This window comes from Xiphophorus couchianus, chromosome 7 (genome assembly GCF_001444195.1).
Source record: "Xiphophorus couchianus chromosome 7, X_couchianus-1.0, whole genome shotgun sequence".
NCBI classification, from domain to species: Eukaryota; Metazoa; Chordata; class Actinopteri; order Cyprinodontiformes; family Poeciliidae; genus Xiphophorus; species Xiphophorus couchianus.
The window spans coordinates 17,822,575-17,847,059 of record NC_040234.1 but is presented as its reverse complement, the minus strand read 5'-3'; the positions used below and the strand labels follow the sequence as shown (position 1 = coordinate 17,847,059).

Here is a 24,485-nt window from a genome sequence, read left to right as displayed (position 1 = left end):
TAGATCTCATTTTCAAGAGGGACCTGAGCAAAAAATTTGCAATACATAGCAAGGATCAAATCATGATTCACACAATTTAGTACACAAAGGCGGCTGAGAAACCAAATGGTGCCGTCACACTCTGGAGGGGGGAGATAAAGTAAACATGGCCTTCAGTAAAGTCATGACCTGTGATGAAACGGCTTATATAATCCCCTGTTATTTAAAATGTCATTTTCATTGTAGAAGTTACTGTGTGTCAGAGAGTTCAACCCAGTGTGTTAATATTCTTTATACCATCTTTTAGGCTGAGGAGACATGTTGCCAATTATGTTTGTTATTATTGCAGGTTCCCGGAGTGACAGCAGCTCTGCCTGGCCGTGCAATGCGAAGGGTTAGCTCAGTGCCTTCTCGCTCTCACTCTCCAGCCTATGCCAGCAGTATCTCCCCTTCCCGTGGCTCCCTGCGTACCTCAGTTGGCAGTGCCTACGGCTCCCCTGTCGTAACAGAACCTAAGCCTCTCTCCAACATCCACTTTACAACCTTGCCCTCTGTGCAGCGCACTGGTAGCATTGGCAGCGGCTCGCCATACTCCCCCCAGAAAACCTCCCCCGCAGGTCTGAGGCGCATCAGCTCCACAAACTCACGGCCTGGCTCCACTAGCCGCACCACCTCACCCTATCAGACCTCGGCAGGGTCAGCGTCGGGTCGCATGGGATCCCCCCTGACACTGGTGGACCCTCCGCTGATTAAGCAACCGACTCACTCTTCTTCTCCAGTCAGGGCTAGCATGACCGCCGTGCCCCAGCACTACAGCTCCACTCTGCCTCGCTCCATGCTCCACAACACTGACCCCTACGGACCTCAGAGTTACGACATTTATGAGAGGATGACTCGACCTGACAGCCTCGCAGGTGTGCTGCTAATAACACACACATTCACACACTGCTTTCTTATGTGCATCTGTGGTTTTCTACATTTTAGGGAAATGTTATGAGTTTAGGAGTAAGTAGCATGAAACTAACTGATTGGGGTAAGAAAGATGAGACTTTATGACTAACTCTGTGTGTGTGGTTGTGGATTATTAACTTATTTGGACCTTATTAGGAGAAAATCACTTCCCTTGTTGGCACCAATGCAGCCTATGGGGTCTAGTAGCCTGGTCCTAACGAGAGTAAAATAAATATTATTTTGTTTAGAGTTAGTTTTTGAGATATTAGTTGACGTCAATTTAAGGCTAACATTATGGTGCCCGTGTACACTATAAACTACAAATCAATTTTGTGACACAAACAGAATGAATGTTCTTGTTTTTGAGTGTTTGCGTAATTTATTCTCAGGAACGGATCAGGATATTTTTGGAAAAACATGCCTGCCCAAACTGGTTTGTACATGTCATCCTTGTAAGAGATTAGAGCAAAAATGAGAGCTGGCAGATGAACCTTGATTCATATCTGGTACTTATCTGGAGTCAAACCAACAGGAAAATACCTGCCTGTGTTCATGCTCTGCTTTTACACTCGAATTAATTTCATGCTCACAAAGCAGGCTGAACAAATATATTTTTTTAAATGTGTTGCATAACATTTTCTGATAATCAAAACTTTGTTATCATTACAATTATTAGTGTAGGTGCTTGCAGTGAAAAGAGCAATAAACTATGTTTCTCATACAGATAATTGCCACCCTCAAATATACTGATTCTGATTTAATTACAATTTTCTCTTGGGAGGATAAGCCCAGCTCCTTCTCAGGAAATATTCTGTTTAGCAAATAATTCATTTTTTTCCTTCTCAACCTCATGCTGCCTGGGATTTCCTAAGATGCCCTAATTGATGGTGATATTAAAGGTGAAACTTTGATTGTAATGTCTGTTTCTCATCTTCATGTGTCTTTTGTGTAGATGTTAGTGCCGTTCCACTGGTGTCTTTCGTTCATCATCGGTCTATATGCCGTCTTTAACAGGTTTACAGGATATCAGTAAATGTGTGAGTGTCACCCGTATCATTACTAGCCTGAGATGCACTTCATATGCATTCAGTGTCTAATCTGTACTGCAAGACTGTGCAAGACTATCATAGGTGATATTAAATCAATTCTACGTGAGCTTTTATTTTATTTTAGTTGACTAAGTCTTGTTGACAACGCAGTAAATACCGGAGAGGGTGTTGCAATCAATTTAAACAAAACTGTCATTTATTTGAGGACAAACAGTGAAGGTCAGATTCATTTCTCACAGAGTGATATGTTTCAGGTGTTTATTTCTCTTAATTTCAGTTTTTCTTAGAAAGACTATTATATCAATCAGCTAATCTTAATGTATGGCTCAGGAAACCAGCCTTGCCTCTGAGTTTACATGGACTATTGTTTTCAAGTAGGACTTTGAGCCTGTGAATAAATATTTCTTTTATAGGGTTTTAATTTTATTAACTTGTTGTCTCCTTTCATTTTTATGTTAACTTTAAAATAAGCTTTTTGGCCTTTTTGAGGTCTTGAAGGAGTATTCTAAGCTTTTGTTTCTCCTACCACTTTTACTTTTACTAGTAAAAGTAAAAGCCTGTATAGGCAAAAACATAACCCATAGAGAGCGGAGTGAGGTCGCAGTGTCACAGTCAGAGGAGCAGTAAAATACGCGAGTCACAATTTGTCCCACTGTACTTCGTATTGATGATTAAAATGATTATTTTACTGTACTGATTTGTAAGAAAGCGTTATATTTGTTAAAAAATGCTTGTGCCTGAAAACAGGTTTTGTTTGGTTTCAATGTAGAGTATTTAATTATGCTGTATAATAATTAGAAGAAAAAAAGGCAACTACTTCACGGATTTCGCCTACCACGGGTTCTTTTCAGAACGCAACCCCCGCGAAAAACAAGGGTTCACTGTACTCCAAATAAATTAGTTTTAATTTTTTTCTCCAAATGTAGTTGATTTTTAAAAAAAATTAAATGAAATGGCCACAGTGACTGTGCTCAGCAGAGAATTTCATGAAGCTCCTTCCCAGCTTTTTTTGATCAGACATTTCTTCTGTGCTTTCCTTCTTCTCCTTATCATTTTTCTTCATTTTACTCAACTCTTATCCTATTCCCATCGTCTCTTTTTTTTATTATGTAACTTTCTACAAAAGCACCCTCTGCACTTTGCCTTTATTACAGTAATTTGTCACCTGTGTTTGATGGGCCATATTAATCGGAAGTGGAATGATCACATCATCCAAATTGCAAGTATTTGCAAAAAGCCACCAAATGACCCAAAACTAAATGTTTTTACTCAGAAATTAGTCCTTCAATTTTTAAAAATTGTATCACTCATTTCATAATTTCCTAAATTATATCTGTTAAAAGTTATTTTTTGCTTTATGTTTCTTTTCTACCCCTTCGTGTTCCTTCTCTCCTCTCATTTTCTTTTTCTCCACCACCCACCTGGTCCCACTGCCCGCACAGTAACCTGTAGAATGTCATAGCTTCCCTTTCCTTTTTAAAGAATGGAAAATGAAGACAAATTGTCCCTAATAATGTGCTCATTACTTTCTGTCCATCGGAGAGAAGAGTGGGACAGGGGGAAAGAGGAAATAGCATATCTCCTCTCTCGTTCTGACAAGAGAAGCTGCCTTTGAAGTTTTGACCATCCTGCAGCGTATTATTGCTACTTTTTACTTTCTTGTGTAGTGAGATTTTGGTAATCCTTCCCCTTTTTATTTGCTGAGCATTTGCTGGTCTGGCAGGATTTGTGAATATTATGTTTGAGAAATGGATCCAGCTGTATCTGTTTCTCCAAAGCTAGCATGCGCCAAGCCACCAGCGCCTTTCATCCAGTCTCTGCCAAGTGTAATCTGTTAACGCCACGGTGAGAGGGCTGAGGGGGGAGAATTAAATGACAATAACACAGAAGGAATGTGGGCCATTCATCCTCAACAGACACCAGAAAGTTATTTCTCCCTGAGAATTTGCAGATGCATTTAGAGGTGACTGCAGCCTTTCCATCAGGGGAATAGAGTAAATAAGGCATATAGACTAGTTTCATGATGGGCTATTTTAATGTGGCTACTTTATGGAGTTGCTAAAAGAAAGAGATCAAGACTTGAAGGTTCAGATGCTGAAAAATAATGGCTCTAACAAACTTCCTTGCTTCTTTGAAAAGTTCCTTCAGTCCAAACATACCAATGTTGCCCATAGAGTAGGTCAAATTGTGCTTCCTGTTTTTTGTTGTGGCTTAATTCTCACTATGATATGGTAATGATATCAGTTATTAGTAAGTTGAATAATTTTGATAAGCTATTCAATTGTTTATGTTTGAATAAATTAATGTCACAATCATTTCAACAAGAAGGGTAAAAATGCCAACTTTTTGGGCCAGAGTGTATATACAGCTTGATCTTTTTTATTATATGGACATGAACAGATTTTATATTCATCTTAGTCGGATTTATTTTGCCTATATTCTAGAAAGATGGGTTATGTAACAGGAGCGATATGAGAGAAGAAAAAAAAAAAGAAATTATTTGTGTATACAAAGAGCTGCGTGTTGCCAGAGCTTGAAAGACGCACGCTAAAGCCTTTCTTTATTCTCATGTTGCATCAGTTCACCATCAGCTGTTTTCAACACAACTTCCTTGTCTACACAACTATTTTGTTACACCAATCAAGACAACACAGTTAGTGCTGTGTTGAAGATACTAATTTGCAGTATAGCAGTACCAGTTTGTCCAGCTACTAGTTAGATAACGTGTAAAAATTCTGATTATGTTTATTACCATAACTTAAAAACATCCTGTCAACACCTTGATTTCATTTTACCCTGGCTCAAATGGTTTAAAATGTTGAGTTTATTGTACAGAAAGAGTGATGACATTTCAGTGCTGAGATGCCCTAATTGATGCCCTAATTGCCCCTGCTTCTTTTATGGTAGGCCAGTATATGGTATTTTATTGATGCCTAGAACAGATTTCCAGATCTTATCACAGCTGTCCTGAAATGTGTTAAATCACCTTAATGGCCTGACGGGTTGTCCAGATCTGCATTTGAACACATCTTCAGTCCATCCTATTCATTCTTCTTTAGATCACCCAGGATGTATATTGCCACCAGGTCTGAACAGCCATCCTTTTAAACAGGCTTTTACAATGAATGAAAATGTTTTGGTGGTCCAAAACGGCCTCATTAACACTCCTTTTATTTTTGTGTCCTCCTCACACCCCCGGCTTTCCACCACCTTTTATATTCTTCTCTGCTTTGCTTTTTGATTCATCTGCTTTTTCTTATGTCTTTCATTACCCCCACCCACTGCTCCCCTAAAAACCTTTTGAACAACAGAGCTGCTGATTTCCTGCCAACCTGCAACTACTCCGCATTGTGAGCAGTACCACATAGTGAAAGACTTCTCTGACTATTTAGTTTACACAGCACTGCGCAGAGAAAAAATATAAATTACTCCATAAAGCAGTTCCTAACTGTCCCAAACAGTAAAAGTGAAGAAAGTTTTTTCCTGGGAATCCATTAACCCTCTAAACTTAAAATTTTGATTGCATTCAAACATATTTTTAATTTAATTTAAGGCAGCATCTATTTAAACATGAAATGGACAGCAAAAAAGCAGTTCGGTGAGCTGCAATGTGTAGTTCATTATCATAATCACAGGAATCCAAATACTTATTGCAGTAAGTTTTGTTCCTACTGTGAGTTAAGCAATACAATGTTATCCAACATTTCTAAGATCTAATTGCAATGTATGTGAAATTGATGCTGTTGTGGAAGATAGAAATGTAACAGTAGTTCAAGTAGCCACTCATTTCAAGCAAGGAATGTGGAAAGATACCTCTGAGCCCAGAACCTGTCAGACGTTGCCTGGTCTGATGCGTCTCGTTTTACGGAACATTGGGTCAGTAGGGTCAGAATCTGATCATAGTGACATAGAAGCATGGATTCATTCTGCCTTGTATCAGTGATTATGTTGGTGGTAGTGGCATAATGATGTGTGTGGGATGTTTACTTGGCATGCTGTGGGGCCCCTAGAAACAACCAAACATAATTTGAACCCCATTTCCTACTTCAGAATTATTGCAGACCATGTACATCTCCTTTTGTCCGCACTGTACTCATCTTCCACGTGCTGCATTTCAAGTCTTTTTTTGTCGAAGCTGAATTACTTGCGTTAGACTATTTAAATATAAGCACAAGGGGTGCCGTTGTGGCGCAGGGGCAAATCACGACCCACGTATTGAGGCCTTAGTCCTCATGGTGGTGGTCGCAGGTTCAATTCCCAGCCTGACGACATTTGCTGCATGTCTTTCCGTCTCTCATTTCCTGTCGAACTACTTTCAAATAAAGGCCATTAGAGCCAACAGGACCTTTAAAAAAATATATTATATAAGCACAAAACTTTCAACCCACAGCTGGTAGTTCATGGCCAGCTCAATATTTAGACCACAGTTATCATTTTAATCATTATTAGCAAATTCAAGTTATTCTTTGTTCTTTTATTGCTTAGACAGGAATTATCTTTGGAGTCAATTTTCCTAAGCTCCCTGTAGAGCTATTGTTTTTTAGAAGACCTCAGAGGTCACCAACAAAACGGTCCACTACTTTCATCTAAAAGCTTTGCTCTCCTTCCCCCAAGAGTTCCCAGTCCACAAGGAGACAAACATCCGTATTTATTAATTCTTTAGTTTCATGTTGTGACAGGACTCCCTCATTTAGCTGGTTCTGCATGGTAGCCTTGGTGTTTAGTTACAGTATGCAGCTGAGTTCATGCTGCTGGAGAGGACCCAAGTGATGTCTGCGGCTCTTGATATGTGCAATGAGCAGTAAGTTGCCAACTGTATAGTGATCCAGGGGGGTTCACAGTTTTATGAGCTCCATTGATGTGAGGCTTAACACAAACATAGGCGCTGAGATCACTTGCATTGGGTGGGCTTACTTGGATTTAAATGAAGAAAGAAGAAAAGAAACCATCTTTATAGCCACTTTTTTATTTCACATCAGGCATGTGGTTTTCATTTTTCCTCTCCTCAAATTAGCAGCCCTAAAGCTTTAAACATGTATTGCCTCTTCATTAACAGTATGAATTTACATTGTGTCTCTAAAGGAAAACAAAGTTTTGTGTAAACTGCATTTTAGTAAATTTCAGTGTAATATAATCAAGCATCACTGATTGCTCCACAGTAACTTTGATACCAAATAATCACATCCACGTACCAATGCATTAGTGTTTTTATGTTGTGACAGTAAGATCTGAACAAGATCTCCTTTTGAACTGGTTTATTATAGTTTATTCAAAACTGAAGTAAAAACATTCTAGGTTCAATACCGTATTATTGATATGAAGAGCCAGACAAGTTGGCAGTAAAACCTATAAATAATTCATTGATTGCCCATCTTGGACTTTCTCATTTAATTTCTCTGAAGATCACCTCCACATTTGAAAAGGACACTAATGTCTCAACAAAATCCTGTGAAACCTTTGGCTTGTTGGACTTTGATCTGTCTGTTGTAGCTGTTGTGCTCTTCTCAGATACAGGTTAACATGTTTTCTACGTCTGTTTCTTTTCTAGCCCTAATTTACATTACATTCATTTGGTTATCCTATCATCACGTCAAATTCTTATGAATTGTATTTTTAACAAAGTAAATGTTCACTTCACAGCTGTCTATATAAAGTTGTCAAGTATATTAAAAGTTAAAAAGAAACAATTTCTTACTTTTTAAATAATTTTAAAAGAAACATTTCTGGTTTTTGATACTCTTGTAGAGCATTAGTCCTTTGATATTTTCCCCAAGATTGCATTATTGCTTTGTGGTGATCAATGTCAACTTTGTCATTCAGTAAATAGCGCAGCTTTTTAGCAATGGCATAACCTGTAAAGACAGGAAAAGGAGGCAGGTTGTGTACTGCAAATTATTCAGTATTTATCTTGTAACACACGAAAGGGCAGGGCAGTAAGTGGCAGGAATTAATTTATAGTATTTTTATTACGTTAAGTACTTTTATTCTTTTTTTGTTTCTTCCCTTTTACCTGCTTTATAAGCAGATTGATGAGATTAAAGTAATTTATAGTGATTAATTGTTGCTCATTAACACACAGGAGCAATATTTTGTCACTTCACACTGCCTCTTTAAGAACTGTGCTACTTACAAACTGATCATGCCAGCTATCTACCTGCTAACGATTCTCCTCCTTCTGCAGGAATACGGAGTTCCTATGCCAGTCAGCACAGCCACCATGGACAGGACATGAGGTCAACCATATCCCCAGACCGCCACATCGCACCCATATATGAGGACAGGACTTTCCGGGGTCCGTTGTACCGCAGCCCCAGCCACACCCAGCAGGGGACCCTTTACAGGAGCGGCTCAGGTTGGTCAAGCTGTCTTCTTCAGAGAATCTCTAAAGGATAGTAGCTGACAATCCGTGAAGTATAAACACCTTAAGCCTACTAAATCGGTAAATAATCTTGTTAAATGGGAAGAATGACTTGCTTACAATTTGTCGAGCCCCTGCACAATACTCTGAATGAGACTGGAAAAGATGAGTTTGTGTTTTTAGAAAGCTAAGAATATGATTTTGTTTTGTTTTTGTTTGTTTTTTTGTTTTGTTTTTTTTTAACAAAGATCCCAAAGTCACAAACAGTGGCGAAGAACTAGAATCAGTGTAAAATTAGTCAGGATTTTTTTTCTACTTTTCTCTGCATTGCCAAATGTGACATTAAAACTTTTAATTTTTTGTGTTTTTACAAATTGAGAAAATGATTCATTATTCTCCAACAAATATAACAAATCCATTTTCATTATAGAATGATCCGCTTGTGGTCTGATTAGTTAATCTATTTTACTTCTTGAACCGAAATTGACTAATCCCTAAAAACAGTGACTTGGATCTTTAGTTTTAATCTACAATAAAAGGAATGAATCATAGGCTAACTTTGGTGTCACCATTTACAGCTGTATTCTTGTACAGTGCCTACACTGTGTGTTCACAAAATAATACTGTATAATAGGAATGCAAAATATTTATGATACACAGTAGAAATGATACACCTTTGGCCTACAATAGAAATCTGTATACAACCAGCTATCCGCAGTAATGCTTGTTGGTGATTACATTACCAACAAGCATTACTATTTCTATTTTGCAGTATTGCACCCACTGGTGTTGTGGTTACAACTGCAATTTCATATATCATGCTGCTCTGCAATAAAACACCTATATCCAATAAATTAAACTTGCAGATTGGGGTAAGTTATCTCTTTCTATTGAGTTATAAATAAACATGGGGAGGAATTTTAAACTTTTTCGAATTATGCTTATGTGGTAAAACCAAAACAAAGTGATACATGATTTCGGTCTATAGGTGTACCACATCGTGGTTATTTTCAGATCTACTGGAAGCTCTATTTGTTCTTTAAGTGTTTTTTTGCTCCTCTGTTTTCTCTCTCTTGTTTACTGTCTTGAGATTTATCATGCAGGTCATGGGAAGTCTTGATTTCTTTTGACTTGTAGCATTTTGTTTAAACCAAACACATATTTTTCTTATCAGGCGTTGATGCTCTCTTTGACTTCCAATATCTTGCCAGTATTAGCCATTTAATGAGAGTGGCCTTGACTGTTCTGTTTTGTCTCCCTTTTGGGAAAACAGTCTGTCTGCTGTTTATCTCTGTACGTTGAGTTGTTTCTTTGCTTTTCTGTTTTGGATTCCCTTCTTTATATTTTTTCCTAATTACTCTTCCCCTGCCTCACGTTTCCTTTCTCCCTTCACTGTCTGACAAAAAAGGGTGAGGCAGAAGTTAATAGGCAGGTTCTGATGTGTCATCCTGCCTGAAAGGAATCCATTACCCACATGTCACACTGAGCTCTTGAAAAGGGACAGAGTGTGGGGACTTCTAGTTTACCCACAGCTGCCACCTTTATTCTCCCAGTTATCTTTTTCTTGGCTAAAATACAAATGTAAACACATTTCACACATTCAGACTTACCCGGGGCACTCTGAAGATGCGTTGAGAAATAGGTTCCCAAATAAATGCTATTGATGTTGTGTAGAAGCTAAAAAAGAAAAACAATCCACTAAATGTTTTTCCAAAGATGATGAGAAAAATTGAGTGAGGCTGAGCTGAAGGGGATGTTCGATACAGTCTTTCCATGAGCTGCTTCATTTGAAAAATCCAATATGATCTGGGTTTTTCTTTGTTATATTTCAATGAATCATTTTCTCTGAATTTCTTTTTCCATGCCTGTTTGGCCGTTGCCAGACGCATTTGCTGTACTTTGTGTAATTTGGAGCAAAACGGCAACGATTATGTGAAACTTAGAAAAATTAGGAGCAGGGTCAAAATACAGCTGAGTCTCAATAAAATTAGAATATTGCCTAAAAGTTATTTGTTTTGTTATTTAAATTCACTAAATATAGAAGTGTTGGGCAACTGCATTTAATAATGCCTGAACTGCAGGCAAGTTTGGTTTAACCTAAATACAAATAAGAACTTTGTACAGAATGGTGCATGAAGTGTTTTGAGTGTTTGCTTTGCTGCAGCTGGACATGGACAGATCAATATTACAGAATCCAAAAAGAATACTATTGTATGTCAGAGTGAAAATGCAATAACATCTGTACCAAAGCGTCATAATAAAAAGCAAGGACTGGATCCTGCAACATGTCAATTATGGTACACAAAGCATACTTGTAGAAGCATCTTACTGAAGTCATTTCAACCAAGTTGTTGTTTTTTTTGTTTGTTTTTTTTCTGAAGTCTGAAACAATTAGCAAAAAATGTTTCAGCATTATAGAACTTTCTTTTTAAACTGGATGACTTTGCTCAAACGTTTTGGGTATTCTTGACAAGCTTTTCAGAATGGAAAGCTTAGAAGTCCCATGCTCCCTGTTGCATATGATTATTTGAACAGATGAACATGGCACCTTCAGGTGCCCGGAAATTGTACCCAATGAAAAACCAGGCTTATGGAGGTCCGTCAATTCTCTTCATGACTTCTTTAGATTTTCTCAAGCTGTCACACAAGTATGTTTGAGGTGTTGCCTTAAAGTACATCAACATGTGTACTAGATTTAACCCAGAACAACTTACATAGCCATCGTCATCTGATTTTTCTCAAATCGTTTAAAGACATGATAATCTTTAAATATGAAAATGTCTGATTTTGAAGAAAGTAATAAAAGGTTATCTCATTATTCTGATATTTAGCAAGTAGAACGATTTAGGTAATTCCAAAACAGCAAATGTTTAATTTAATTTGACTTGCTTGTGCAAGCTTGTGCCTTTTCATACAGGCCATGTAAACATTGGATTTCAACTACTCGGTGTCTAATAAATCTGATCATATTATGTATACAATATGCATTTTTAATTTAGTTTCTGAAATAATTTTCAGTCTACTTTATTGAGATACATTTGTTGTACTGACAAAAATATAAAAAAGCTTCACTGTGTTGCATTGAATTCCTCTCCCTGCATTGCTGTGGGGTTTTTAGTTTGGGAGGTGGACACTTTGCAGGCTTGAGTCACTGCCGAACATAGAAGTGCACCGATGCGAGAAATTGTGTTTTTGGAGTAAAACCACAAGTTGACGTCTTGGTTCCTGGTAGGGGGGCGTTTGGGCGCTTGTGCCCAGTTCTTTCGGGTTTGCTGATACAGATCTGACCAGCGCAGCAGGCATGCTGTCACAAATCACGTGGCTTCAGTTAGAAGGAGGGCTAAGTATTACCAGCCTGTTTATGCAGTTTAAAAAATGGGTCATAAAGCTATAATATCACATCGAGCAAATGAATAGAAGACAGATGACTAAAGAAGATACAACTTCTCTTTTTAGTCTTGATGGTTCATTTTTTGTCATTTTAGTCGAGATTTTTTTGTGGAGCTGGTCAGCTTTTTCAGGTGTCTTTTTAGCTGGATTAGTACAAGTATGCAAGAACGGGACGGATCAAGAAGGCTGGAAAGAAAGAATTTGTGGATTATCAAGCAGGTTGGGTCCTTAAGTGCTCTCTGAACACAGGCAGGACCCCTCAAGCTAAGTACAATCTAGTAAATGTAAAAAAAAAGCCTTTGAAGGACAATGGATCTACTTTCTGCAACCACAGGAGCTGTATTTTATCCTCACCATTAATTGGGTCCACATTTGAGAATTTGCAGAGTCTGTAAGAGCAGCAACATGTTTGTATTTTCAGCTTTGTGTAAAAACCTGTAAGATAACAGGAGTACTAAGCTCTCAGTTTAGCTGAAAAGGTCAGAACTCCAGTCTTGCATTTCTTTATCTTGTGTGTTGTGTGTGTGTGTGTTTAATTTCCCTTTATGTTTTTGCGGTTCAGGTGTGGGAAGCCTGCAGAGGACATCCAGCCAGCGCAGTGCCATGACTTACCAAAGAAACAACTATGCTCTTAACACCGCAGCTAACTATGCTGATCCATACCGCTCTGCACAGTACCGGCCCTCCGATTCGAACTACGCCCGGCAGACTATCGTCATGGACGACGGCGCCCCCCGCTCTCCCTCTATAGACAGCATTCAGAAAGATCCCAGGTAAGCATGGTCACATTCCCAGTGTCAAGTCATGTTTTCATTTTCACTGGATTTACTTTGTGGTTAGTACTTTACCACATAAAAGTCATCCAAAGGGGCTAGTTGTGCTTACAAGGCATCCCTGTTCTGCTGGGTCAACACCGGTGTCCTCTTACTATTCAAACACAGAGCTCTCCCCCTGGATAGCCACACATGGCTTTAGCCATTAAGCTGGCTCAACTGTGCCTGGTCGCTTCACAATAGATTCTCACAGGCGCTGAAGTGCTGCGTCTGCTCTTGTTGTACAGATGTGTGGATGTGTAGAGCTTGGATTGACAACTTGTGGTAAAACCCTGACCCTGCACATCAGAGGCTTTGTTTACATTTACAGAGTGCTGTAACTATTTAAAGGTAGCGCAACCCAGGAGTGGCTGCTCAGGAAGTTCACCAGACTGGAATTTGGTCTAGAATTTCTGCCCTTGACTATATTTTCAGATTCAGCTTTGAAAAAGACAAGTTCATGTTTACTATCCATAGATCTACTGTGTACCCCATCACTTATTTTTTATTATGATAAATTTATTATTATAACAATTTTGATTTATTGTTGTTACAATAAATTCCACTTAGTGATGTTTAAAATCCCCCAAAACTGTCCTTACTGTTGAGATTGTTACTTTTACTGTTTTCTCCACTGTTTGTTCAATAAAAGCATCAATAAATACCAATACATTTGAAAATATAGTTACAGTGTGCTGCTTCATGAAACATATCACAGTTCTTACGTGACTGGTGTCCTAATGAAGTGCCTTGCAAATGGAAATGTTTTTCAAGAGCGTTATTTGCGGGGCTCTGATTGTCGTGACACACGGTCAGTCATATAGTTACCTGAAATAAACCTTTTGATGATATCTTAGAATATTGAGCTTTTCTTACATTTTGATATGTTTTAAGTCTAATTGAAGGAAAACATTAATAAATTTATATAAACCTTACATAGTCTTTAAAACTTTGCTTAGTGTGATTATCCAAGCACAATAGTTTATACAAATTGGACTCTCATAAAGGTAAACAATCTGCTTTCCTTAGCACTCTTGAAACGAGAGAAGACACCTAGTTGTGTTGATGTTTCTCCTCGTTTCCTTTGCACCTGTTGTCATGCTGATATGTTTCTACCCCACCTGCACTTTCAGAGAGTTTGCTTGGCGTGACCCAGAGCTAACGGAGGTAATCCACATGCTGCAGCACCACTTCCCCTCAGTGCAGGCCAATGCAGCCGCCTACCTGCAGCACCTGTGCTTTGGTGATAATAGAGTCAAGAGTGAGGTGGGTGGCGTTCGACTGATGTTGTACGTTGTCTTATTTAAGGTTAATTCATCCTAACCTGTCATAATTGTTAAAACTATTTATATCATGTTAATTTATGTTAATTTAGTCATTGCAAATTGTATATTTAAAAGTACTGCCCTATGTATGTTAACAAGGTTAATTTTTTAAGCCTCAGGATTTTGATTAGCTTCGACTTTGAAATTATATAAGACTCTTTTAGGACAAGTTGAACATTTGGTAATTCTTATACAAAGAATAGACTAAGAAAAAATGAGCTTTAAATATTTAAGTTTTTAGTTGTTCTTAATTGATAAATTAAATTGATAAAATAAAAACATATATTGAGTATAATTAGTATTTTGTTTCCTGAAATGTTAGTTTTTCTGCTAACATTTAAACCGGCAATCTTCAAACTAAAGTTTATACTGTAAAAACTGTGAAAATAACACCAATTTCAGTCATAAACGTTTTAGACTTATATTTTATTTCTATTTAATTCATGGTCTGGGTTTATTAACTCAACCATTTCCAAACAATTTGGCAGGAATTGAGTTTTTCCAACAATTTTCTCTGTTTCCACAGAAACATAACAAACTCACAAGTATTCTTAATTTTTAGACTATTTTTATGGGCATTTAAAGCCCTTTCTGTTTTGTTTCTTTGGTATGATGAATTTTATTAAAAACTTGCTTTTTTATAGAATGCATGTAATGTATTCAGTATAAGTAGTATATTTTGTGTACTGAAATGTCAAATCTCTCTATATTACTGAATAATTCATGCAATTCAATTTAAAGCTGTAGTTTTGTTTTTGTACATTTTGTTGTATTCACATCACTCTGTGCACAGAAGAAATGGCTGTTTTTTTCCACCTGTAATCTCCTGTGGTTAAAGCTTTAATTCCAACCAGCATTACTTTTCCAGGTAATTTGAGTTTGGTATGAATAAAATCCTTGCTGCTGAATCTCTTGTCGCATGAATAAATTCATGCTTTTTGTTCTCCCCTAAAAAAACAACTGAACAAGAAAAAAACAGTTAAATCCCTTTCTGAGTGAAATTCACACATGACCTTATTTACCCTACTGCCAGGTGTGTCGACTGGGAGGAATTAAACACCTGGTGGACCTGCTTGACCATAAAACCGTCGAGGTCCAAAGAAACTCGTGTGGGGCTTTGAGGAACCTTGTTTATGGGAAAGCTATGGATGAAAACAAGATTGCTGTTAGGAACGCAGGAGGGATCCCCGCTCTGCTCCGCCTGCTGAGGAAGACGGTCGATGCCGAAGTGCGGGAGCTTGTCACAGGTTGGTCAGCATGAGTGGAGAAGCTGCTTTTCACAGTCACATTGACAGTAAATCTGCTCATAAAAATACAATATATATATATTTTTAAATTAAACCACCAATTGCTCTGCACATATACAAACATATTTAAAATGTCTGTTTATATACAGTGTTTGAGATTTCTTTATATATTTTATTATTTCATTGTGCAGCAAGTTTTTGCTTCCACTTCGATCCCATAGTAATATGGATTTCCCTACATCTCTAAACTCATCATAGCTTAATAAGTTTAAACACCACTGACCAAAGTCAGTTTCTTACTTATAAAATACTTATTTTCATGGGCGTGCTGTGGTGGCGTAGCGGTTGGCATGGCCCGTATTTGGAGGCCTTGAGTCCTCGACGCGGCCGTCGCGGGTTCAACTCCCGGACCCGACGACATTTGCCGCATGTCTTCCCCCCTCTCCTTCCCCGTTTCCTGTCAGCCTACTATCATATAAGGGACACTAGAGCCCACAAAAAGACCCCCTGGAGGGGTAAAAAAAAAAAAACAACAACTTATTTTCGAAGCAAAAAGCAAGTATTAATGTCTAAGATATTAAGTTTCTCACATTTAATAAGTTTTTGTTTCTTGTTGGTTTGATTGATGAGAGATTAGATGACTTTGCTAATAAAACCGCTCTTTAACTTTATCTAATAATTTTTTAGCAACATTACTGATATCAGATCACAGAAGTTTCTTTTTGTATCATTATTGAAAATGCGGTTGGACTGTGACGAGACAGACATGTCCTGTAGCTCCTTCATCTCTACATCTCCCATCTAATACGTTGTTTGGAGTGACAAATACGGATTACCTCAGTGTGTTGTTAGGGAGACACATGTAATTAAGATTCCTTGAATATACAGTCAAACAGACCTGGCAGTATTGCCCTCTCTGGGAATTTTAGTATAGTTTTCCCTGCCTCTCTTAGCTGATGGTCTTTACCATTCTGCTATGTAAAATAGTCTTCATATGTCCCTTTCTCCTCCCCTGGGCTTCATGCTACTCTAGTTGTTTGTGTTGTTTAAGCCCTGTAAACGTGTTAAAATCCATGTTGTTTTGAATCAGGGTGGAGCACTACTGGAATGAGCAAACCAAAGACATTTGGCTTCCAGGTGGCTGAGTCAGCTGTTTGTGCAGGGACTCCAGCCTTCTTTATTGCCCGGTTTCAGGTTACAGTCTAGTAGTCCCCAGGGGCAAAACAATTCAGCTGGAGTATGAGCACAATAATTTTGTATTAACTGGGAGGAGATTGTTCTTACCTACCTCTATCAATCAAGTGTGTATTTACTTTGCCTAACACAAATAGAGGGGGAAAATATTCAAATATTCAGCATTTTTAAAAGGGCACAAGAGGATAATTTGTCTCTGCTCCCACTTGTTTTTATTAAACGAGTATAAAAAGAAAATCTAAAACATATGTCCTTGTGCTGTTTATTTAGACCTGGAAAGAGTGTAGAGGGACTCTTTTTTTTCCAAATCAGATTGAGCAGGTTTTATGTGAGCTCTGTTCAGGTGTTCTGCTTTCATCCACTGTTCAGAAAGCCTGTGGTGGCTAATTGGTTGTACAGACCCCAAGGTGAGATGTGGGGGGTCTGTTTGAAAAGGTCAGCAGTACAACATCACCTTTGGTTAATTACAGCTAATGAGAACAATCCAGAACTGTTACGTGGTCGACAAGAGAATCCCACACGGTAGCTTAAAGAGGAGCAGTCAGAGATCATTCACTTGTCTATAATTCATTTCTACTTACAAAGCAGCCTCTGAGTAGTAGGTATCATATGAATAATTAACATTCTTGAGCATTTTAGTTGAAAGATAGTTTAAAAGCTAAACAGTGGTGTTTGAAAGGCTTTTTCTTGCCTACTGCAAAACGTTCAGGCTCGCTGAGGGAGAACTCCCTCCTTGCTGCCAGTCTTTTGTCATCTTGTGGTTTGGTCTCATGTCTTGTGCTGCAAGCTGTGCTGCTCCATGCACAAACGACTCTCCGTCTGATCAAAAGGTCAAGCTCACCATTCGGCCTTTAGCTCGCACACTCGGGCTCTGTTTATTATTCCAAATCAGCTTTTACCTTGGGTTTTATTTCACTTTCAACGCTTAATCATTCTTTTGTGCAATCAAACACCTTAACTCAGAGTTGGCAACTTACAGCAGACCAGCCATTTTATTGAGATTTTTTTTTATTTTTTTTTGTGACAGACCAACACAAAACAGTTGTGATGAAAAATTAAGTGTCTTCAGGGTTGATGTTCAGTATGAGTTTTTTGTGTTTTACATGTGGAACAAAGATACATAAGGTTGCTCACTTTCGATGAGAGCACCTTCTTCCACGTTTGCTGTTTGCTCTCATGGCTTGTGGCAGTCTTCAAACACGACATCTGATGGTTGTCTGTAAAGTGTGGCTCTCTTATTGATTCTCTACCGCTTCTCCAGAGCTACCATCGGACTGTAATTTGCTTCTCTGGTTAATTCTCTCCTTTTTCAGCTTGTCAGTTTAAATAGGCAGCCATGTGTTGATAGATTAGTCTTATAAAATAATCCTGCTTTAAGCATCTCTACATTTGAATCATTTGAATCCCTAAGATATGTTATGTGCTGCTTGGTCTGAGAACTTGAACAAAAAGCTAGATTCTGAACTTACAGACAAATTTACAAATAGTGATTTGCTAATAAAGTGACACTATTCATACATTTTTACACTTTTTATACACCATGTACCATTTTGATTTCATTTGACAATTTTGCCTTTCTTAGTGTTGATCTGTCACATGCAATTCCAGTAAAATATATCAGTCTGTGAAAAGGTTCAAAAGGGTGTCAGTAATTTTGCGCAGCACTAGATGCTGTAAGTTCTGCTAAAAAGCACCCTCTACTTTTTAAAGTACATACCAAGATGACTCTGATTCAGTCAACAGAGCATTGACATTTTTCAAGCTTAGCTCCCTGAATTCAAAAGGTTAATAAACTGGGCAGCTTTTAGGTTATCTGCCCCATTACAGGCTTGACCTAAATAGTGGCCCTGTTAAAGCTTCACCAAGCAATGTATTTGACCTGCTGATATTTAATTCAGAGACAGAGATTGTCTTAAAGGAGCAGTTTCAAGTTTCCTGAATCGGTCAAGGTCAGTTTGATTTTGTATAAAGGGAATTGTTGTAACCAAGATGCAATTTATCTTTCACAGAAGCTTGGACTCTTGGGAATTTATGTAATCAAAAGTGAAATATGTAGCTGCTCTTTATTGCAAGCATGTGGATTTGCAATCCTGCCTGTTGCAGGACAGAAAAAAAATGTGGAGACAAGTTAAAAAACTAGCAGAGATGCATTTCCTGCAAATCTGTAGCTCCCGATAAGTAAAGTAGATTCAGGGTGCATTCACACCAGACCTGTTTAGTCCACTTGAATTAAACTCTGGTTCGTTTAACTACAAAGTCTGGTTCATTTGGGGAAGTGTGACTGTGCAGTCAAACTATGATTCAGTTCGAATCCATATGTAGACCAGAGATGGCGCCAAAAGCATTAAGCGGACTCTGGCACAGGGCATTCTGGGTAAATACAACCAAAACAAACATGCAAGTCTACCGGTAGTGGGAGAAATAGCTCCTGGTGTTTTACCAAAAACAGCAGAAAAATCAAGACAACTGTAAAAATCTGACGCTACTAATTTTATTGACATTTCGTGAAGAAGGAAGTTGTGCTCGGTGTCTTCTTTGGGGAATTTAATGTTGTTTCCTTCAGTGTTTTTTGGTGCAGTGCCATCACAGGCAAGGGGGTGAACTTTTCAAAGGGTTTGGTTAGTTTGACTCAATGCAGCGTGAAAGTGAACTACACTAGCTGAAGATCTAACAAATGTTACAATTTTGGTTCCCAATCAAATTGAGTGTACTGGACTATCGGGTGTGAAAACACCCTCAAACACTTTCAGCCCAGTGGGCAATAGTTAGTTAGAAACTCATGATGACGCCCATTCACTCAATCAATAACTACTTTCACACATTGGTTACGCCTCATTGGTATAAAAAAAGGTGTCCTTGTAAAGCTGTCACTGTTTCTCCTTGATGATTCAGATTACACAAAGAAAAGCTCAGCTTAGCACTGAAACAGTGCTTTTCTTCTACAAGTAGTGACTGCAGAACCTGCTGGGTCATAGCGGTGGTTTTGTGCTGTCATTGTGTAGATAGCAAGAGGCGGTAGCTTTGTGCCAAAGATTGCATGACCGTTTTTGTGAAGAAAATAAAGTCAGCTTTGAGTAAATTTTTAATCTGACCTAAAAGGGTAATAAATGAAATTCATGATATTTAAAGGAGCATTCATTATGTAACTCTGCACTTTATTTCAGTACCCTTGGATTAGTAGGTAACATCACTCGGTTCAGATTGAGACCCCCAGAGAAGCTCAAGAAAGTGGTTGATTTTGACTGTCCAACCTGACTTGTTGGAAACTTAAAAATCTCAAATGTTTTTCAGTCGGTGGGCGATCTGATACAGAGAGTACATGAGCCCTACCAGGTTGTTCTAACAATGGTCTGACAGTTTAAACGGTGGTCTCCACTGTCCACTGTCTGGAAGTTGTTATTGAGAGAGAAGAACTCAAAGGTAGCCATTTTAGAATCAGTGAGGTATTTAAAATTACAAAAGAGGAAGCACAAACACTTGAAGAAACTATTATGAAGGAACAACTCTCCACAAAGATATGGCTTAGTATTATGTGTTGTGCATTTGCTCTTTGTCTCTTACTTCTGCTTTTGTTTTTATATTTTTAATTTTAGCTTAAATATACCTTTTTTTACCTGCAACTTGCTGCATTTACACCTGAAGTTTCCCACTTAGAGACAATAAAAAATATTTTCATTCTTTCCTGTTGATTTTTTTATTAATATTAACAGAATATTACACTAATGCAGTGGTTATAATTAACATTCTGCAATTGTTTTATTTCTAGTATATTATGGCCAGGTAAGCAGGCTGATGGTAATGGCAGGAAGCAAAACTGACTAATCTGAGCAAGAACAGGGAACACCAAAGCACGGAGTAGCCTCAAGTCTCAAGATGTTAGATAATCCTAAAATCTTGACACTCATATCACAAACTCAGACCTTAATGTTTTCTTTTAGCATTTGCTACCATAAAACGTTGGTGCAAATTCACCTAACAATACATTTTAGAGTTAGTTTTTTATCTAGAGTTGTTTTCTTTTATCCTCACTAATTCAGTGCCTGAATAAGTGAAAAATATCCACAGATTGACAATATTATTTCTTTCACAATATTGTCTTGCTGACTATTGTAGTGTTGTGCTAAAGCACCTGATTATTTTCTTGTGCATGACATGTTAGCCGGGGTCGCAAAAAGGACGCCGACAAGCATTTGAAGCTAAAGATCTTAATATGTTTGACAATGAAATTTAGCAGCACATTAGTTAGAATCGGTTGTCTTTTGGACAAACTTGTTTTGCTTAGATACCAGCCAAACAAATTCAGTCCATTGTGACCAGTTGTTTAAATTTGATTTGTTTTGTTTTTTTTAATCTGTCTATATCACAGTAAAACCTCACAACCTGTTACACATTACCCATTTAATCTTAAAAGAAATCTTCTTTCAATTTAACTCCCATCTTATTAGCAGCTTCCTGATATATTCCTTCATTTCCCCATGAAAGCTCTCTGTGCTTGTTTTATAAATTAATGACCCTGCTGCTATTACATTGTTTTTGGGTCACTGTTTAAAAACTCAAGTAAAGCCACAAGAATGCAGCAACAAAACAGGACAACAAGTATCAGGCTGATATAAATGTGTGTGCGCACACAGAAACAAATAGACACAGGTTTGGTCCATCTGACTGTCAAATATGACTTATGAGTATTGCTCCTGGTGTTGCTCCACTGACAGCACTGTCAGTCACACCTCAGTAATTCCTGCGGTTGATTTCTCCAGCATGTAGCCTCCGCAGGACCAGTCTGATATTCTGCAGAGACTGTTCGTTTCTGCAAATTGCCGGTGGAGGAGGTGTGGACCTGAGGAACGTGTTTGAGGGAAGCTGTGGATTGAGTGGATTGTGAAGATAAAGCAAAGACATTGGTCAGCAGGAATCTGACTATTTTTTCCTGTATTAATCTGGAAGCTCTTTCAAGATCCTCCTTTTCTGAGTGGTTTGGAAATCAGAAATATAAAGCTGAATGTGCTTGAATAAGTGCATAAATTTAATAATACTGTGTCAAGCTTTCTCAAGCAGAGATTGCTTCCCACCGTTGCTCTGCTTTTGATATGCAGAATCATTCACACCGCTGGCAGACTCCTGTAGAGTGCCCATGCCTCATATTTAAAAGTCAAATAGACATTATCTTCGGTTTTATTATGATGATTTGTCAAAATACGGACACTTATGTGTGGACTTTATCATATTTTCAATTATTGAAAGACACTGATAATTAAAATAGCTGAGTCCATGACTTTCATTAGTAGGCCACAGAACTTTTCAAGTGTTTTCGCTGCCATTATCCAAGGAGGGTTCTGTTCCACCGGACCCCCCGCCTTGAATATCATGACAGGTAATTGTACATGTTCACAGTTAATGGTGTTAATTTTATTAACCTATCTAAATAATGCCAGATCACATTGTGAGTTTTTTTCTATCTCCGTGTGGTCGCTCCTCTACAATCAGCTCCTTTTAATGAAACACCAAACTTGATAAAAAATGGATAATAACACACACTTCACGTTCTGTCACCAATGCTGACACAGTCACACACGGGTGATCACACGCTTTTGCCAGCAGACAAAGATCGCACTGGGAATACATTGAGACCTTTCAATGATATCTGTATTTTCTAAATGTGCCAAATTTCATTTTGATTTCAGTATGTAGTCTCCTGTGAGTAGAAGCAGGAGTAACTCTTTCACTCCTGGTATATATGGCAAGTAAAAGTGTATAAAATAGCCCAAGTGCTTCCTGCCCTACCCCTGACATGCAGCAAAAATCAAGTCATCACCAAATAAAAGGTTTTGACCTGGCTTGACTGTCAGAGGAGAAATACTCCCCCTGGCTGTATAAAATCGAGCTTGGTAAGGAAATGCATACATGACAGAGAGAGAAAAAAGATAAAGCGGATAAAGATTGAAAGGTGGAGAGAGACGGAAACAGATGAAAGATAAGATAAACAGAGAGACAGAAAGATGGGGAGAAAGATAAAACAGATAGATTTAGAAATGAAAAAATATATATATACAGTATATATATATATATATATATATATATATATCAAATATGACTTTGATTTATATGTCAAATCTATATATATACAGTATATACAGTGCATTAAAGATGAAACATACCTTTTTTTCCTTAGCAATGTTTTCTCAAATATGTAAATATATTTAAGACATGTTCTTCAAAAACTGCTAAATATATTGTGTTTGTGTTAATGTGGTTACCTTGATTATAGCCATACAGAATCTCTAAGGTGAAACACTACCTTCTAACACATAGGAGCTGCTTTTCTCCAAGGAGCTTGAAAATATCTTTTACAGACATTTTAGATTGATCCACAGCAACTTGTTATTCCATGTCCTGGAATTTCCCAAATATCGGTGATTCGTGGCCTCAAGTTTTAGGGTCAAAAACAGTGGTGTCTTCATTTTTTCTAAATATAGACCCAATATGAAAGATCTTATTTTGCTAATTTTAAAAGTCTTTCAAAATTGTACTTGGCTAACATTTATGTAAAGATTAATGCACTGGACTCTTAGTCTGCACAGTTTATTTTTGCAATAGAATAATTAAAACTGAAAACTGTAGTTATCAGATTAAAGCACTATCTCCTGTACAGAGATAGTGCTTTATCGACTATGACAGATTGTTTATGTTCATCTATTTCAAATTTGAAGAGTGTCCTCTTTAAAATAGTAAAACCTATGTTTATAAAGGGTTGTTTAGCTTTGAATGGGTCACATGTTTCCCAAAGCCTGCCTCTGATTGGTTGATCAGAACCTGGTTACAACTCTTTCCCTGAAATTGGTTTTGGGAAAGCAAACAGCTTGGTTCTCATGTGAGAAGCTCACAGATAAACATTGAATTTCTTTTCCTCTTTTTTGTCACCCCTCCACTCATTGTTTAACATTAGATATTACAATTAAACTGTAAACTCATTTTCTTTAAACTCCTGAGAGAGCAATGACCATTCAACGGCATAGCTGTAATAGATGTTTGCTACTGGCTTATCTTAATAGTAATTGCTGTTGTACATTTTAGTGAATAAACTTTAGGTACATTAATTTTAAATACATTGTTTTCTGAATAAGTAATTGAAGCTGCAGTAGTTAGTTTTTAGATATACAAATAAGATTTCAATCTGTGTGACATAAATATTAAAACACCAAAAAATTTGGGATTTGTCTGTGGGTTGGTTCACTCAGCTTATTTATATTCCGCCAAATTGGAACAAATGTCCTCTCATTCCACTTTGTAAGATAAATAGATTCAATTTATATACAATATAAATATATCTAAATATGTAAAATAGACTCTGATTAATCCAATAATATGTACAAATTCACACTCAGTTACATACCTTAAAAGTGGATTCTAGTCATTATACATTGCAGTCAAATGCAGTTCATTATGCCAGCCGTTGAAACGTTTTCTATCCACGAAAGCAGAGGTGATTCCATGGATTCATGAAGTTTTATGTATTTGCAAACTGAGCAAATTGTTATGTACAGTTGCAGCAGATTTGACTTTATCTGGTTGCACACATGCATGTTTTACGTGTCCCTTTTAGTTTTGTCATGGCAGCATTTGTGAGATGTAGCTCTGTGTTTACTCTCGAGACTTTCAGTGCACTCGAGCTTGTGCTGCATTAGCCTCTTGCAAGGTTACAGATACCCTGCAGAAGGCGGCTGCTCCTTAGAATAAGCCTTGCAGCAAGAGCCATCTAATTAGGAGAACATGCTACATGCTGGCTAATCCTTGACAGATGCAGCATCAAAGGCTGTCAGGACTGCGCATTATTATCAGCAGTTACCATAAGTATATTTGAATAGAGTAAAATGATAGAAGACTTTCTGTTATTTATATTTCAGTTGAAATGCCTGAGCCATAGGGATTCTTGCCTCATCCTTTCTTTTTTTCAATCCAAGTAATAACCTCCACTTTGAGGATATCCTCTGTAGATGAAATGTGATGCATTGATGCTAAAGCTGTGTTTTACCTGAGGCTCTCTGTCTGAATGCCTGCTTGTTTTTTAGCATTTGTTCTTCAATCCATCTTGAGCCCATTGGAAGTTTTTTTTATTATTATTTCTCTTATGAGTTCCTCTAAATGCAGATGACAACTGATTAAAGAGGAGCCCTGCATTCCTT

The 24,485-nt window shown here is 37.7% G+C and overlaps 1 protein-coding gene across 5 annotated transcripts in view; it reads left to right on the top strand.

Annotated features, from left to right (window-relative positions):
* The window catches only part of pkp4 (plakophilin 4), an 86,574-nt gene that overhangs the window by 49,778 nt on the left and 12,311 nt on the right, over nucleotides 1-24,485 (top strand). For 3 of the 5 annotated variants that reach the window (XM_028022640.1, XM_028022639.1, XM_028022638.1), the window contains exons 7-12: nucleotides 329-893; nucleotides 1,803-1,829; nucleotides 8,161-8,331; nucleotides 12,290-12,500; nucleotides 13,673-13,805; nucleotides 14,898-15,111. In XM_028022640.1, the coding sequence (XP_027878441.1) occupies nucleotides 329-893; nucleotides 1,803-1,829; nucleotides 8,161-8,331; nucleotides 12,290-12,500; nucleotides 13,673-13,805; nucleotides 14,898-15,111 (1,321 nt within the window). The remainder of the gene's footprint in view (nucleotides 1-328; nucleotides 894-1,802; nucleotides 1,830-8,160; nucleotides 8,332-12,289; nucleotides 12,501-13,672; nucleotides 13,806-14,897; nucleotides 15,112-24,485) is intronic. The other 2 variants (XM_028022642.1, XM_028022643.1) reach the window with 1 other exon arrangement.